The 14,525-nt window shown below is 47.0% G+C and overlaps 1 protein-coding gene across 3 annotated transcripts in view; it reads right to left on the bottom strand.

Moving 5' to 3' along the window:
- Positions 1-14,525, bottom strand: part of MTF1 (metal regulatory transcription factor 1) — a 45,904-nt gene that overhangs the window by 23,008 nt on the left and 8,371 nt on the right. For all 3 annotated transcript variants that reach the window (XM_037149268.2, XM_037149269.2, XM_053660285.1), the window contains exons 3-6: positions 4,063-4,301; positions 2,728-2,859; positions 727-800; positions 133-269 (exon numbers count right to left, since the gene is read on the bottom strand). In XM_037149268.2, coding sequence (XP_037005163.2) covers positions 133-269; positions 727-800; positions 2,728-2,859; positions 4,063-4,301 — 582 coding nt within the window. The remainder of the gene's footprint in view (positions 1-132; positions 270-726; positions 801-2,727; positions 2,860-4,062; positions 4,302-14,525) is intronic.

Genomic DNA, 14,525 nt, shown 5'->3' with positions numbered 1-14,525 from the left:
AGATCTTGGCCAATTCCCACCCCCCCTCACTAACAGATACATAGAGATATTTCGACCTTTTATTTTAATACACACACAACGGCTGCTGTTCCGTAGTGCCCAGATCAAACCCAGAGACAAAACACTGCACACCTCTGATCCATTGTGAGTTGGAAGTGCATTGTATAAGTGTCCTTTGTTATCGTGACCTTTCATGTGACTTTTGAGGCTGTACTGAGTGCTGAATGTTTTCTCACAGCCGTTACTGGGGCAGAAAAAGGGTCGCTCACCTGCAAGAATGACAAGTAGTGTTAATTTTACCATGCAGTCATCTCACTGAATTAAGACACCTACTATTCCCTAAAAGAGGGAAGTGTTCTTATGAGAGTTCAGGTAATGGTTGTTTTAAGTTGGATAAATTATACGTCACCTATCTCAGTCCTAAAACTTAACGTAGAGCAAAGCACTGAGGACAGCCTGCTCCTGGGAAGTTTAAAGAGAAGATTAGTTTTCTTTCCCAGGTTCTTTTTTGTTTAGGATCTTTGAATTGCTTTCATTGCTTAAGGTTGGATCCCTGAGTCCAGCCTGTGGATCCTTTTACCTCTGAAAGAAAGCCAGACATCACAGGGGAGGCTGAGCTGATTAGGCGCTCTCCTTCCACAGAGCTCTGCAGGCCTCCATGGCAACATGTGTGTTTACTGGCTCGATGAAGGTGGAAATGGAAAATAAAAACGAGCCCACACTCACCAGTGTGTGTGCGGACGTGAGTTTTAAGGTGGTGGCTCGCTGCAAATGCCTTTCCACAGCCGTCATGGTCACACCTACGGCAGCAATGGAAGCAAAAAGAAAACAGCAGTCATCAGCAACTGAACTTCACCTTCCACAGCACTTGTAAACACAAACACAAACTAAAACAAATGCCAGGGACAGCAGGACCAGACCAGCGAAGCTGGGTTTAGACATGAGAATGATGACAGGCCCCTGGAAAAGGAAGGGGACGGAGCTGAGATCAGAGGGAGCTGACGGCCTGGGGTGAGTATTTCTTGCCCCCTGGGTAAGGCACGGGTTGAGAGCACTGACAGTAAAGCCTTCTGCTGAAGCACTTAATGGATCTCTGTCGGCAACGAGAGCCCCCGGAGCACCTCCCGCCGGTGCACTGTCAGAAGTACCTACGGTGGGGCCGGAGGCTCTCACAGCACGTGGAGCCTGAACTGTAACTCGGATGCGGTCGGAACACGCTGTCTGTCCTAACTCATCTTGTCATCTAAAGTGTTCACATCAGGGCCATTCCTTCCTCTACGTCCTTGATAACCAAAGCCAGAAGTAATCCTTCCCTCCTCAGAGCTCCTAAGGCATTTAAGACTTAATCTCGTTTGATCTCCAGTATACACTCCTGTTATGGTTCTCCAAGACTGGACATCCTCGGAGAGCAGGGTCCAAGCAGCTCTGCATACCCGCTGCGGTTCTTGCACATGGCAGGCATTCAATGACTATTTATGTGAATGGATGCTTTTTCTCATAAGCCAAAATATTTTATTTCTTTTAATAGCAAGCTTCTCTAAAGCATTTTACTTCCTGATTACATGTAATCATTGTGTTTCAAATCCCATCAAATATTCAAGAAAAATCAACAGCATTATCACAAAAATGCAAGTGACTGAATAGAAATCAGTCTCAACAGCCCTAAGGGAAAAAAGTAAGTAAGTGTCGCAGCCCCCGGAGACTAACCAACTGGCCTCTAACTACTCTGGCTTTTAGAGAGGCCATGACTGTGAAATGCACCTGTAATGTTAAAGTGCAGTTACTTTTAGCTGGTGTTTAAGAGCTGCCTGTCCCGGAAGACAACCTCCTGGTGCCCTAACGAGGGGATGAGCGGCTCCAGCAGGGACAGCAGCACCTGTGATGCTGTGCGTATGACGACGACCTTCCCTGACAGCGTTGAAGGTACCGCTGACACGATTTTCAGTAATGTGTCTGTATTATACTTAGGGGGCATCCTTACAAACTGATTATCTCATTGAACAGTCACATCATCGTCCCTAAATTGTTTTTGAGTCCCTACTGAATGCCCGGAACCATGTTACACGCCACGAACACAGAAGTAGATGATACACGTCCTTCCTTTAAGCTTAAACATTTATACCTACATATATTAAATATATATGTGCACAGATACATAAATTGAGAAAAATGTATACAAGAAATGGATGTGCCCATTTGTGTATATACATGAGATATTACAAAGAGATAACTGAACAAGCAACAAAATAAAATACTTGCACCACTTCCTAAGGATCCCTGCCCTCCCTGCCCCTCCCGCTCTGCACACCGATTCGCAGGCAGGCACCCCCTCCCCTGGGCTCAACGCCCCCTGAGCGTCTCAGTCTCAGATACAGTCTGGTTACTTGTGGTTCTTTCCCACCAGACAAAATTTCTCGAGAAGAAAACTTGTGCCTTAGTATTTCCCTATCACTGATAGAAATACCTACCATCAGGTGAGTTTCAACAAATGCTTCTTTCAGATAAAAGGGAAAATGAGGCAAAAAACCATCAGCCAAACTGAGGATGTTCTTGGAATCCACTCCCGCCCTCCAACCTGCAGGAATTGCTTACAGCTGCCCCGTGGAGAGCTGACACTGCCAAAGAAGCCCTGGGGGGAGTTTTCTCTCCGTTCTGGGAAATTTCAGAGTGCCTCACGACACCCAGCCGAAATCTGGTCGGGAACAAACTGCAGACGGTGAGACCTACCGAAATGGCTTCTCTCCTGTGTGGGTCCGGATGTGCTTCCTCAGGTCGCTGAGCGTGGTGAAGTACTTGCTGCAGCCTTCGGATTCACAGTTGAACGTCTTCCCCGTGTGCAGCCTCTGGTGTGCTTTCAGCCTGTAAGAACCCCAGAGACAGTCCCTGCGTCATTACGCATGGCAGGGCCTCCCCGCGTCAGCCTAACAGGCCTCGGGACCAAGGCACACACATGCCCACGGCCAGGAAAATCTTTTGTGAGAGAACAAAGTAATTTTATGTATGGCTAAGTAAGTCCTAAATACTGATTTAACAACAAAAAGAATGCACATATACTGGAAATAAAATAATTACATGGGCAGAATGGGCTTCGGGAAGGGTGCCAAGTGTGGTGGCCACGGGCGAGGAGGAAACAGAGCTCCCTTAACGTCCACAGTGCGGAGTCGATATCCTAACATGGAAAAATCTAGAAGGAGCGATATAACCCTGATACTTAGAAGCATGGAAGTAGGCATAAAAACATTCATATTAAGCTAAGAGCAGAGAAAGTGGCTGCACGTGAAGGGGGAGAAATGGGGAGGTACCCCTTTTGTAACAAACCTTATAGAGCTACTCTGTAAATACTGAGAATCTATAACCTTGTTAAAAGGTTAAGTGCATAAGAATTCTGTATTTATATATATCTGTTCCAAATTCTTTCCTCAAACAGAAGTACATATAAGCATGGTTCTAGAGCCAGACCGCCCAGGACTCAAACCCTGGTCTCGCCTCCCACCGGATGGGAGATCCTGAGCCAGTTACGAAGCCTGTCCGGACTTCCGCTTCCTCACTCGGGCTGTGACGGTCGGCACTCAGGACAGTGCCCAGAACGCAGGGAGGTCCTTAAAGCGCTGGCTACTGTTATGTTTGTTACTGTCTACCTGATGGTGAAGACTGGTAAGTCTCCCGATTCCAATGGTGGAAAAGAGAAATGGCTAATGAGCAGACTACTCCCCCCTTCTCAGGGTAGAAAGAAATTAATCGTCAAAGCGAGAGAGGCAAGAACATGACAGAAGCCTTAGGACCAAGGTTCTGCGCCAGGGGAGATGGTACTCTGTGCCGAATAGAGTACCATCAAATCAAAACCTGGGCCAGAATGACACTACAGGAGATACAAAATCCCAACACAAATGTACCATCATTTTCAACCGACCCGGTATGTGCCAATCTCTAAGTGACCAGTCCTCTAATGAAATCCATTATAGGATTTCTTTATCCTCTGAAACAGCTGAGCCCTGCGAGTGCCCCTCTGCACCGCTGGAGGGGAGTGCTCTGCCATCCTGGCGCGGTGGGAGGAAGGCTGACCTGTAGAGCGTGTTGAACGCCTTCTCACAGCCCTGCACGTCACATTCAAATGGCTTCTCCTTCGTGTGCACGCGCACGTGGATCCTGAGGCTGTAGGAGGTGAGGAAGGCCTTGCCACAGCCCTCCTGATTGCAGACAAAGGTGTACTCTCCTCGGTGAGTCTTCTGGTGAGTGCGCAGGTTGCCTGCTGTGCTGTAGGTGCGGGGACAGCCCTCAAAGGTGCACTGGTACCGCTTTACCTGGAGACAGAGGACACAGCAACATGACAAAGAGCTGCTCAGGGTCTAACTACCCACCCCACTCATGAGCCTGGTTCCCAGGCGACGTGGATGACACAACACACAGAAAACTACCTCTAACAACAGGGCGGGGCTATCTTCCCGCAGATCGAATCACACCTGGACAACAGAGACTGGGTGACGGGGAACAGAGAAGCTTGTAGGTAGGTGAATATTCTAAGAGAACATAAGACGGGTGTTTTCAGATTTCAGTGCACATCTGTCCTCTAAAGGAGGATATATAATCTTACCTACATTAAAATACAATTTAAAAAATATTTATTTATTTTTAGACAGAGGAGAAAGAAGGGAGAAAGGAAAGGAGAAAAACATCAGTGAGTGGTTACCTCTCACGCGCCCCCCACTGGGGACCTGGCTTGCAACTCAGGCACGTCACCTGACTGGGAATCGAACTGGGGAATCAAGCTGGTGACCCTTTGGCTTGCAGGCCAGTGCTCAATCCACTGAGCTACACCAGCCAGGGCTCAAATAAAATTCTGACTTCACTTTAAGGCAAACATCTTGCCCTATGGCACTATACCTTGATTGGAACTGACCAATGTTAATTGGTCAATATTGAGTGCAGTCAATATTGAGTGCAATACATCCTAAAGTTTATATATTCAGTCATACATATTAGCAGGTGTACACTAGCACAGATCCCACTGAATATTTTTCTAGTCTACACAGTGAAAATAATGTATCGTGAATTTCCTGGAGTTTGACATTTCTCCAACTGCCAGCCCCTGGGTTTCCTTTCACCACCCAACTCAATGAAAGGGCAGCTATCACTCGCGCCTCCAGTTCCCGCGATGCCCATTAACCCCTGCCCCTTGGCGAGCTGGCTCCACTGTGTGCAATTATCCTCTTGAACTTCCTGGTGGTCCAACTCTGTCATCCTCTCCACTTTCCTTCATTATTTGCAAAAATATCTCATAGATGAGCCCGCTTCTGAAAACTTGTCCTTCCCCACACAGTAATTCCTTGGGGCTCTCTCATCTTCTCTGAGCCTCTCCTTTCTGTTTACCTCTCTGTGTGGGTTTACTCCAAAGCTCCCTTCTCATCTCCCGAACCTTCCCCATCTCCACATGGATGCGGAGGAAGCAGCATCAGACTCCGTGGAAGAAGACTGATTTCTGGCACTCACATCCAAGACTGAGCAAGTTGTTCCACTTGGAGCTTCAGGTTCTTTATCTCTAATATGTGAATATTAACGACTGCCCTGGTAGCCTCGCAGTTCTTTTGAGTGGACCAAAGATAATCAAACATTTGCGAAAATACTTTGTAAATTCTCAGCTTTAGCAAACATCTTTTTTAAAATCAATTTTAGAGAAAGAGAAAAAGAGAGAGGGAGAGGAGAGAGAGCAGAGAGGGAAACATCGATCTGTTGTCCCACTTTTTACGCATTCATCCGTTGCTTCTTGTATGTGCCCTGCCAGGGGAATCAAACCCGCAACCTTGGGGCATAGCAGGAGGGCACTCTAACCAACCGAGCTTCCTGGCCAGGGCCTAGCAAACATCTTTATCCTTTAATCCCAATCCTTGTTCAAAGCAAGCTAGATACCACAAATAAAAAAAAGTACCGATATCAAAATCTGCTTCTAAGGAACGCCAATTTTAAGGAGGCGGCCGTACACAAATTACCATACGCTGTGTTGTGCCTGACAACAGACACATGCCAGAGGCGTGTGCCAGCGTAAAACAGGAACCCTCCCCCTCGGAAAGACTAGAAGTCGGTGAGGGCTCAGAGACCACGTACGCTCTCCGCACTGAAGGTGGTTTTTTTTTTTTTTGCTTAATCTGTTAAAGCCTACTTTTTTTAGGGTCAAACTGAAAAGATATTCCTCAGACAAACTGAGGACATTACAGAAAGAGTTCACGCCTTTCCAATGCATGGAGAGATGGAAGAGTCTGATGGTACAGTGACCCACAAACATACCTGCAGTGTGTGAGAGACCAGGGGGAGAAGAATCTAGAAAAGGCAGGCAGAGCCTCCTTAGCTGACCTATGGAGTAGAGAGACAGGGCAATGGAGAGCCACCCGCAGGTTTAAACCAAGAGGACAACACGATCAGGCCGGGGGTTAGGAGAGATCGTTCTGACGTCCTTGTGGAGGATGCACTGGAGTAGAAGAAGGGACAGACTCAGAGAAGAGGGACAATAGTGGAGGAGAGAGATGAAAAGAATCTGGACTAAGGAAGCAATAGTGGCCAATATGAGAGATGGGTTCCGGAGAAATTAAAGGGGAAGAGACGATGGGCGCAGGAACAACTGGGTACTGAGCAGCAGAAGGGGCTGGGGGGAGACAGAGTTGAGATCGACCCCCGAGATCATGGCCTGGATGACTGAGGAGGAGGTCACACTAATAACCTGGGGATGGAGCGAAGCTGGGGAGAGATGATGAGTTGGGTCGGAGGTGCTGCTAGGACCTGCGGATGGAAATGTCCAGTAGCCGGTCAGACACCAGGGCTGGAAGCTAAGAAGCAAGCCTGGCAGGAGGCTGGGGCACGCAGACAGCGCTGACTCCGCCTGCACACCCAGCAGGCTCAGACTGCAGCCCCAGCCGCTGCTCACTGTGTAACCCTGGGAGGGTCACTTAAGCTCTCTGAGCCTCGCTTCCCTTACTTGTAACACGGAGGAAACAAAAAGCTATCTTTTTAGGGTTGTTGTCAGAGTTAGGGATAGTTTGTGTAAAGCACTTAAATATAGTGACTGCCATATAGAAGGTACTCAATAAAATAATAGCTCTTATAAGAGAACAAAAGCTAGACCCATGAAAGTCACCAACGTTAAAGGTCCTGGTAAGAGAAAAGAAGCCATTGATAGGTGAGCGGGGAAGAGGGTTGCGAAACAGGAAGAGAAGCAAAGGAGAATGACGTCACAGAAGCCTACAGAAAAAGGGTCTCTGGGAAAAGAGAACGATCAAAATGTTAAATGTGTACAAAATAAATAAGCCGTGGCTGGTGTGGCTCAGTGGTTGGAGCAGCATCCCATAACCACAGGGTTGCAGGTTCGTCCCCAGTCCAGGCGCTGGCACGTGACCCCCAGTCCAGACTCCAACCCCCAGTCTGGGTGCACAGGAAGGCAACCAATCAGTGCTTCTCTCGCACCAATGTTTCTCTCCCTCCCTTCCTCTCTCCCCCTCTCCCTAAAAAAGCAAATGAAAATGTCCTTGGGTAAAGTAAAAAAAGAAATTAAAAAATGTTAAACATCAACAAAAACAAGAAAGATAAGGACCGGGGAAACTACTGGATCCAGTAGCTAGAAATTCTCTAACGACTTAGCAAGATGAGCTTCATCGCCCTGCCGGGGTCAGAGGCCTGGGTGAAGGGAACTGAACAAAAGGCGCAGTGGAGGTGGAGACTGGAGACGGAGGGCAGCAGCAAAAGTGGACTTCTGAGTTGATGAAGCGTTTTTCTTTGCTTTTGTTTTTTGAACAGTGCATGTCTGAGCATATTTGGGAGGGGAAAGGTGCTGGGAGAAAAAGAAGCTGAGGGTCTGGGGAGGGACATGCAGAAGAGAAGGGTGGCAGCCGGCGGAGGGGAAGCTTCGGGTAGGAAGAGAGGTGCTGAGCTGCAGAGAACAGAGTGGTGGGTGTGAGTCGAGCACGGACGAGGTTCCGTGGAGAGCCAGACAGTAAATGTTTCAGGCTTTGTGGGCCGTGCAGTCTGTTACAACTGCTCCACTCTGGTGCCACACGTGAAAGGAGCCATCAGCAACACATACATGGACAAGCAAGGCTGTGCTCCAAAAAACTATTTAAAGACAATGCACCTTGAATTTCACATCATGTTCATATATCATGAAAGACTATTCTTACTTTTGTATTAAAAATATCATTTAAAAATGTAAAAAACCTTCTAGAAAAACAGGCATCTGAAAGGACCTGGCCTGTGGTGGGCGTGGGGAAGGGAAGGGCCCGACTCCGCCCCTCTCTCCTCCCACTGCTCTCCCATCTGCCCAGCCTTCAGTGGGATCTTGCACAAGCCTTTGGGTTCCTCAGGCAAGTGCTCTCTCACGGATGCATTCCTGACCCTCCCCACTGCCACACAGGAGGTGTTCCATAAACATCTGCTCAACTGAACCACTGGCCCAGCAGTCCCGGCATTCTCACGTCTCAGTGTCCAGTTTTGAAGCCACTCATTGCCAGATTTATTCAAAAACAGTGTTCTGCACATGCCGCTGCTCTACTTGAACGATAAAGTCCCAATTCCCTAGCCCGATGTTCCGGGTCCTCCTCCACCTCCCACTGCACTGCCCCGGTGCGTCAGAGGCTCCGTCTAGGCCTCCAGGCAGCAGCACAGCCCTCCCTAAAGCAGCACTGAAGTTCCACTCGCCTGCCTTTCGTTCCCTTCTTCTTTACTGGAAGTGCCTGGTTCCTCGGTTCCTTTCTTCTCTGCTTTTCTGAATGTTTTTTCTTCAATTCGAGCTTCACTGCCCTACCTCCGAGGCCCTCCATAATCACTCCATGTCAAAGTGACAGAGCCCTTCTCTGAATTCCAATATTTAACCACACCATTCACTGGACACCTAGCTTACGCTGTTAATTATCCTTTTCACACATGTATCCTGGTTTCCCACCAACACTACAAGTCTGTTTGGTGCTGCCAGATAGAGATTTCCAGGTAATCACTGACCAGGAAGGAGAACCAGGACTGTGAGCGCTGTGGTGATGGCGTCTCCAAGACCCAGTCCCAGAGCTGATGAAAATGATGAGTGACAGGGGCGGAATTTCATTCCTAAGATGTTACAGCAGTTGATATCTTTATAGGTAACTATGCGATCAATAATTAACTATCCCTCCCTGTCTCTCTGCCCTTCCAACCCCTGCTCCCACCCAGGGTTTCTACTTGGCCAGTTCGAGCTTCAAATAAATGTTTCTTCCTCAAGGAACCCTATCCTGACTGACTCCCACCGCACAGTAGAATAAGTCTTCTTACTACAGGTTCTCAGAGCTTCTGAAAGCCTACAATACCATCAGGATTAAATAATTTCATAAACAATCTACACCATTATCTATTTAGCTCCTAGGCACAGCAGTAGCTAAAAAACAGGAAGCAAAAAACAAGTATTTCTTTAGTTAAATGAATGAATGTCTACTCTCCATTTGAGCTATTAGGTCCGTGAGAACAGGGACCACGTGTGTCCTGTCTTGGTCACTGCCATAGCCGCAGGGACTAGCCTTGTGGAGAAGTGGCGCTTGATTCCTATTTGTTGAATGAAAGAATAAATGACTAAGCAAATGAACAAAAAACCAGCAGGACTTAATGCTGAGGCATTGTAACGAGGGCCACAAGTGACAAAGGAACTAGTTTCAAAAGGATACTAACTGGGTCAAATGTAGCAGAGCTGACTGATAAAGCAATTCTCGGCTTCAGCGGACTCAGTCATAATTGCCCCAGCAAGACTAGCTTTATTGGAGGAACAGAAACGAGAATGGAATGGGCTGAGAAGTCAGGAAAAGCAAGGAGCTGGAGACAATGAATATAACCACTCCTTTAAGAAGCTTGGCTGGTTCAGTGGATTGAGCGTGGGGCCTGTGAACCAAAGGCTTGCTGGTTCAGTTCCCAGTCAGGGCACATGCAGGCCATGTCCAAGTACAGGTGCACTAGTGGCAACCACACTTAATGTTTCTCTCCCTCTGCCCTCCCCTTTCCCCTCTGGGGAAAAAAAAAACAAAAAAAAACTTGGTTAAGAAGAGAGAGGGAGAGACAGGAGAGAGCGTTAGGAGAAGACACAGACTAGGAAGGTATTTGTATTTAAAGGTGGGAGAGCCTGGCCAGGCGGCCCAGTCGGTTGGAGCATCGTCCCGGACACCAAAAGGTTGCAGGTTCGATCCCTTGGTTGGGCGCATCTGGGAGCAGCTAATCCCGTTTCTCTCTCACGCTGATATTTCTCTCTCTCCCTCACTCTCCCTTTCTCTCTCTCTTTCAGTGAACGTGTCCTGAGGTGAGGATTACAAAAATTAAAAAATACATAAACAAACAACATAGAGGTAAATAAATAGAATAGAGATGGGAGAGATTCCCGAAGCGAATGCCTGCCCCTCATAATAACGAGCTACATAATGAGTAACCTCTCACCCACCGGCAGGGAGCCAGTAGGTGGAAGTCACTGTGCTGTCTTGCAGAATCATCAGATTTCACAAAAAGGAAAAACGAAACCCCTCAAAACTAGATCAGAACAGGAAGTTGCTAAATTAAAAAAAAAAAAAAACCTAAGTTTTCCTGGTTACATAAAGGAGGTCTTGCAACATGCAGTACATTTCAATACAATTAAGGTTTATCATGTACCCATACATTCAAAAAATCGTGTTCCCGGTATATGCTGTCTCAGGGGCTAGGGCGCAAAGTGAAGAGGAGAATCGAATAAACAGACAAGAGCAAGACAGTACAAAAAGTTGTGCTGATAGTGGCTGTCAGAATATAGAGAAATGTAGAGAAAAAGCATTTCACTTATACTTGGGGGTGACTAAGAAAAGATTCTCAAAGGAGATGATGCCCAAGATAAATTCAAAGAACTTGAGGGAGAGGTGACTCATAATTAATATGCCTATCAAAATTAATTGGAGTATATATAACGTGGACATAATGTCCCTGCAGATTCCACTGGATAATAAAATGTGTTTTTCCAAAAGAGCTTACGAACTGCATCCCGTAAATTTTCCTTCACTTGGCTGTCGATGCTAAGTTACGGAGCTCAGAGAGCCCCGTCAGAGGCCGAGGACGGGGCCTAACGCTAGTGACGGGCAGGAAGCCCCCGCTCTCAGCGAGCTGATGCCGCTTCACAAAGTGCTCTAAGCAGCTCCAGAACAGAGAATGTTTAACAATGCCGACTGCCTTCTTCAGTTAACAGAAGCAGAAAAGGAAAGGTGAATGAAGTAAGCAAAAATGAGAAAATTAAACCCTGTACTCCAGGAGACAAACACTTGAGAACATTCAGGAAAGAGAAAAGGTGGGGTTTCTGCTGCAGGAGAAAGAATCAAGTCAGAGAGAACTAGACCTCACACATTACCAGCCCCACACTAGGAATGGGAGTCTCCGACCCTGAGCACCTGGCATGTGAGCGTCCTCACAAGTCAATCACCTGCGGAGATGTTGTGCTGGAGGAGCTGCCCTTTCCTCCCCATCACTAGGGACGTCCCCTTCTCTCTCCCTATAATACAAACTCGTTCCTATGCTGGCACTGATCTCATTTCTTCTACTCATAATGTGCAACCACAGGGCTCAAAGGAGAAGCAGAACGGCGAACCGACCTCATTTCTTCAACAGGCCTTCCACTGCCCATCGCTGGAGCTGAACTCATACCGCCGTTCCCACTCCTCCACCTTTTATCCCTACGAAACTAAGGGCATCCTGCTGCCCCTCATTTCTCAGCCCTTTTCACAGCTGACAGGTCTTAGTGTCCCATTCTCTCCATCTTTGCAAAAATAGTGTGTTATGATAAAAAAATCATAGGTGTTGGCATCCAGAAACTCCTCAGTTCAGATCTCAGTTCTACCACTTGCCCATGCAATGTTCCTAAGCCTCAGTTTTTTCATATGTAAAGTGAGCGTCAATAGTACTTACTTTGTAAGACTGCTATGAAACTTCAACTGTGTTTAACCAAGTTACATTAGAGCCCCCGACACGGCGACTGGCACTCCACAGATGCTCACCCGCGCCCTCTCACCACGGCCGCCGCCAGCAGGACGAGGAGTCCTCATTCTCTAGCTCTAGGAGCCTCAGCTTTGCCTGGTGCCCCGAGCGCCCACCATGGAAGGAAGCTGCAGTGGTTTGGTGCCAAAAGGGAGCCAAGTACGTGAGCAGAAGATTGCCTGGGGTGCAGGCTGGTGTGCACAGAACCCCTGCAGTAGGACTCCGGCCCTGTTCTCATTTCAAAATGCAGGTGTAAATGGTGGTTCACACTGCAGTGGTGTTAATATGACCACTCAGCTAGTTAGGAGTTGCAGGGACTTCTGCAGGCTGTCCTGGGACCTAAACACAATTTAGGTCCCTAAACACCTACCCTTATTTTAAGGAGAAAATGTTCCCCTCAGAGTTCCTAACAAAGACCACTGTAAACTCTTCTCAAACTGGAGATTACCTCCATACCTCCTTCAAGAACCACACGGGCCTACGAGAAAGACAAGGCCATGAACACTTACTGAACAACCGCAAAGCACCAGACATCATGCTAAATGTTTTATGTTTAGAAGGTGGTATATTTATATATGGATAAATCTCATTTCACCTTCATAAAAGGCAATAAAATATTTTTATTTCGATGTTACAAAAGTGGTAACAGAGCAACTTGCCCAAGGCTACATAGTATATACCAAAACAAAGATAGAACCTATGTGCAAATTATCCCTGTGCAAACTACAGAAGAAACAATTTTAAGAATAAACTTGATTTGAATAAGAGAAAGCCATGAAAATATGAGTTCTTTCTCCAAAGTTCTATAATAGCAAAATTTTAGCAATACAGAAGAGGTACAGCCTGTACAAAATGTAAATCTGAGACCTGTTGTTCCTATAGCACCATTTTGGAAAACTGGTATGGACACAAATGATCCTTGTCCCCTTTCGAGGCCGGCAAACCTCAGCGAGTAAATCACTGATGGCCACGGAGAGGTCTGTGGGGGAGGGGCTACAACCGCGTCGTCTGGAGGGAGCGGAAAACGCTGCAGAACCTCGCACACGCAGCTTTTAGCAGTCTCCACACTGGACTGCAAGCCCCCAGGGCAGGAACTATTTCTTTCCTGGTATTTAACAAAAGTAGATGCTCAATAAGTAAAAGCTTGTGGAAAGAGTGAATGAATCCTTAACATCAAAATTTTAAGCACAGTCTCTGCCTGTCCTAGTTCTGAATGACAATCCTGTGGGAGCTCGGAAGGAACCTGTAAAGAAACATAATGCTAATATGCAAAGAGTGGAAGTGGGCGGTTTCCCTCGGAAAGTCAGTACCATACGGGTTTGAAAAGATTACCCCACAGCCTGAGAGACGGATAATAAGGAGTGAGATTGGAAACAGGTCTCCCAAAGTAAAGGGGCCTTTGCAAACAGGTTCCAAAACATTGAAGACAAATATTCTCCCTTACTCTTAGAATGTGTTTCACTAAAGATGGTAAGTCTCCTCGTCACCACCAATATAGCAAGCAGCCTAATTTATAAAGCATCTCTGTAACCGTGCTTCTTGGTAGAAAAGGATGTTCTTTCTCTATCAATGGAGTGGAGTACTTTGGTACGTGAAGAACATTATTTAGGGAGACTTCTGGCCAAGATGGCGGCACGGGTAGACACACTGTTCCTCCTTGCACAACCGAAAGAAGGACAACAACAAATTTAAAAAACAAAAAACAACCAGAACTGACAGAAAATCGAACTGTATGGAAGTCTGACAACCAAGGAGTTAAAAGAGAAACATTCATCCAGACCCGTAGGAGGGGTAGAGAGGACTCCAGGCAAGGTGGCAGCTGGCAGACTGGGCAGTCCCACACATTTGCATGCGGACAAACTGGGAGGAACAACAGGGGGCGAGACAGACTGAGCAACTCAGGGCTCCAGCACAGGGAAATAAAGCCGCAAAACCCCTGATTGAAAACACCTGTGGGGGTGGAGCCAGCTGTGGGAGAAACTCCCAGCCTCACAGGAGAGTTAGTTGGAGAGGCCCACAGGGTCCTAGAACATACACAAGCCCATCCACCCGGAAATCAGCACCAGAAGGGCCCAGTTTGCTTGGGGGAAGCAGTGGAATTAACTGAAAACCAGCAGAGAGCAGAGCAAGCACCATTGTTCCCTCTCGGACCCCTCCCCCACATACAGCATCACATTGTAGCTACATGGGTTGCCCCACCCTGAACACCTAAGGCTTCACCCCTTACTACGTAACAGGCATGCCAAGACCAAAAAAAAAAAAAAAAAAAATGGCCCAAATGAAAGAACAGATCAAAGCCCAGAAAAAAAATACAACTAAGTGATGAAGAAATAGCCAGCCTAGTAGATACACAGTTTAAAACAATGGTAATCAGGATGCTCGCAGAATTGGTTGAATATGGTCACAAGTTATATAAAAAAATGGAGGCTACACTAAGTGAAATAAAGGAAAATTTACAGGGAACCATCAGTGATGGGAAGGAAACTAGGACTCAAATCAATGGTTTGGAGAAGGAAGAAAGAAACATTCAACCAGAAAAGAATGAAGAA

Source organism: Artibeus jamaicensis, unplaced genomic scaffold (assembly GCF_021234435.1).
Source record: "Artibeus jamaicensis isolate MK-2021 breed Jamaican fruit bat unplaced genomic scaffold, CSHL_Jam_final scaffold_847, whole genome shotgun sequence".
Taxonomy (NCBI): Eukaryota; Metazoa; Chordata; class Mammalia; order Chiroptera; family Phyllostomidae; genus Artibeus; species Artibeus jamaicensis.
This window is presented reverse-complemented; position numbering and strand designations above follow the sequence as displayed.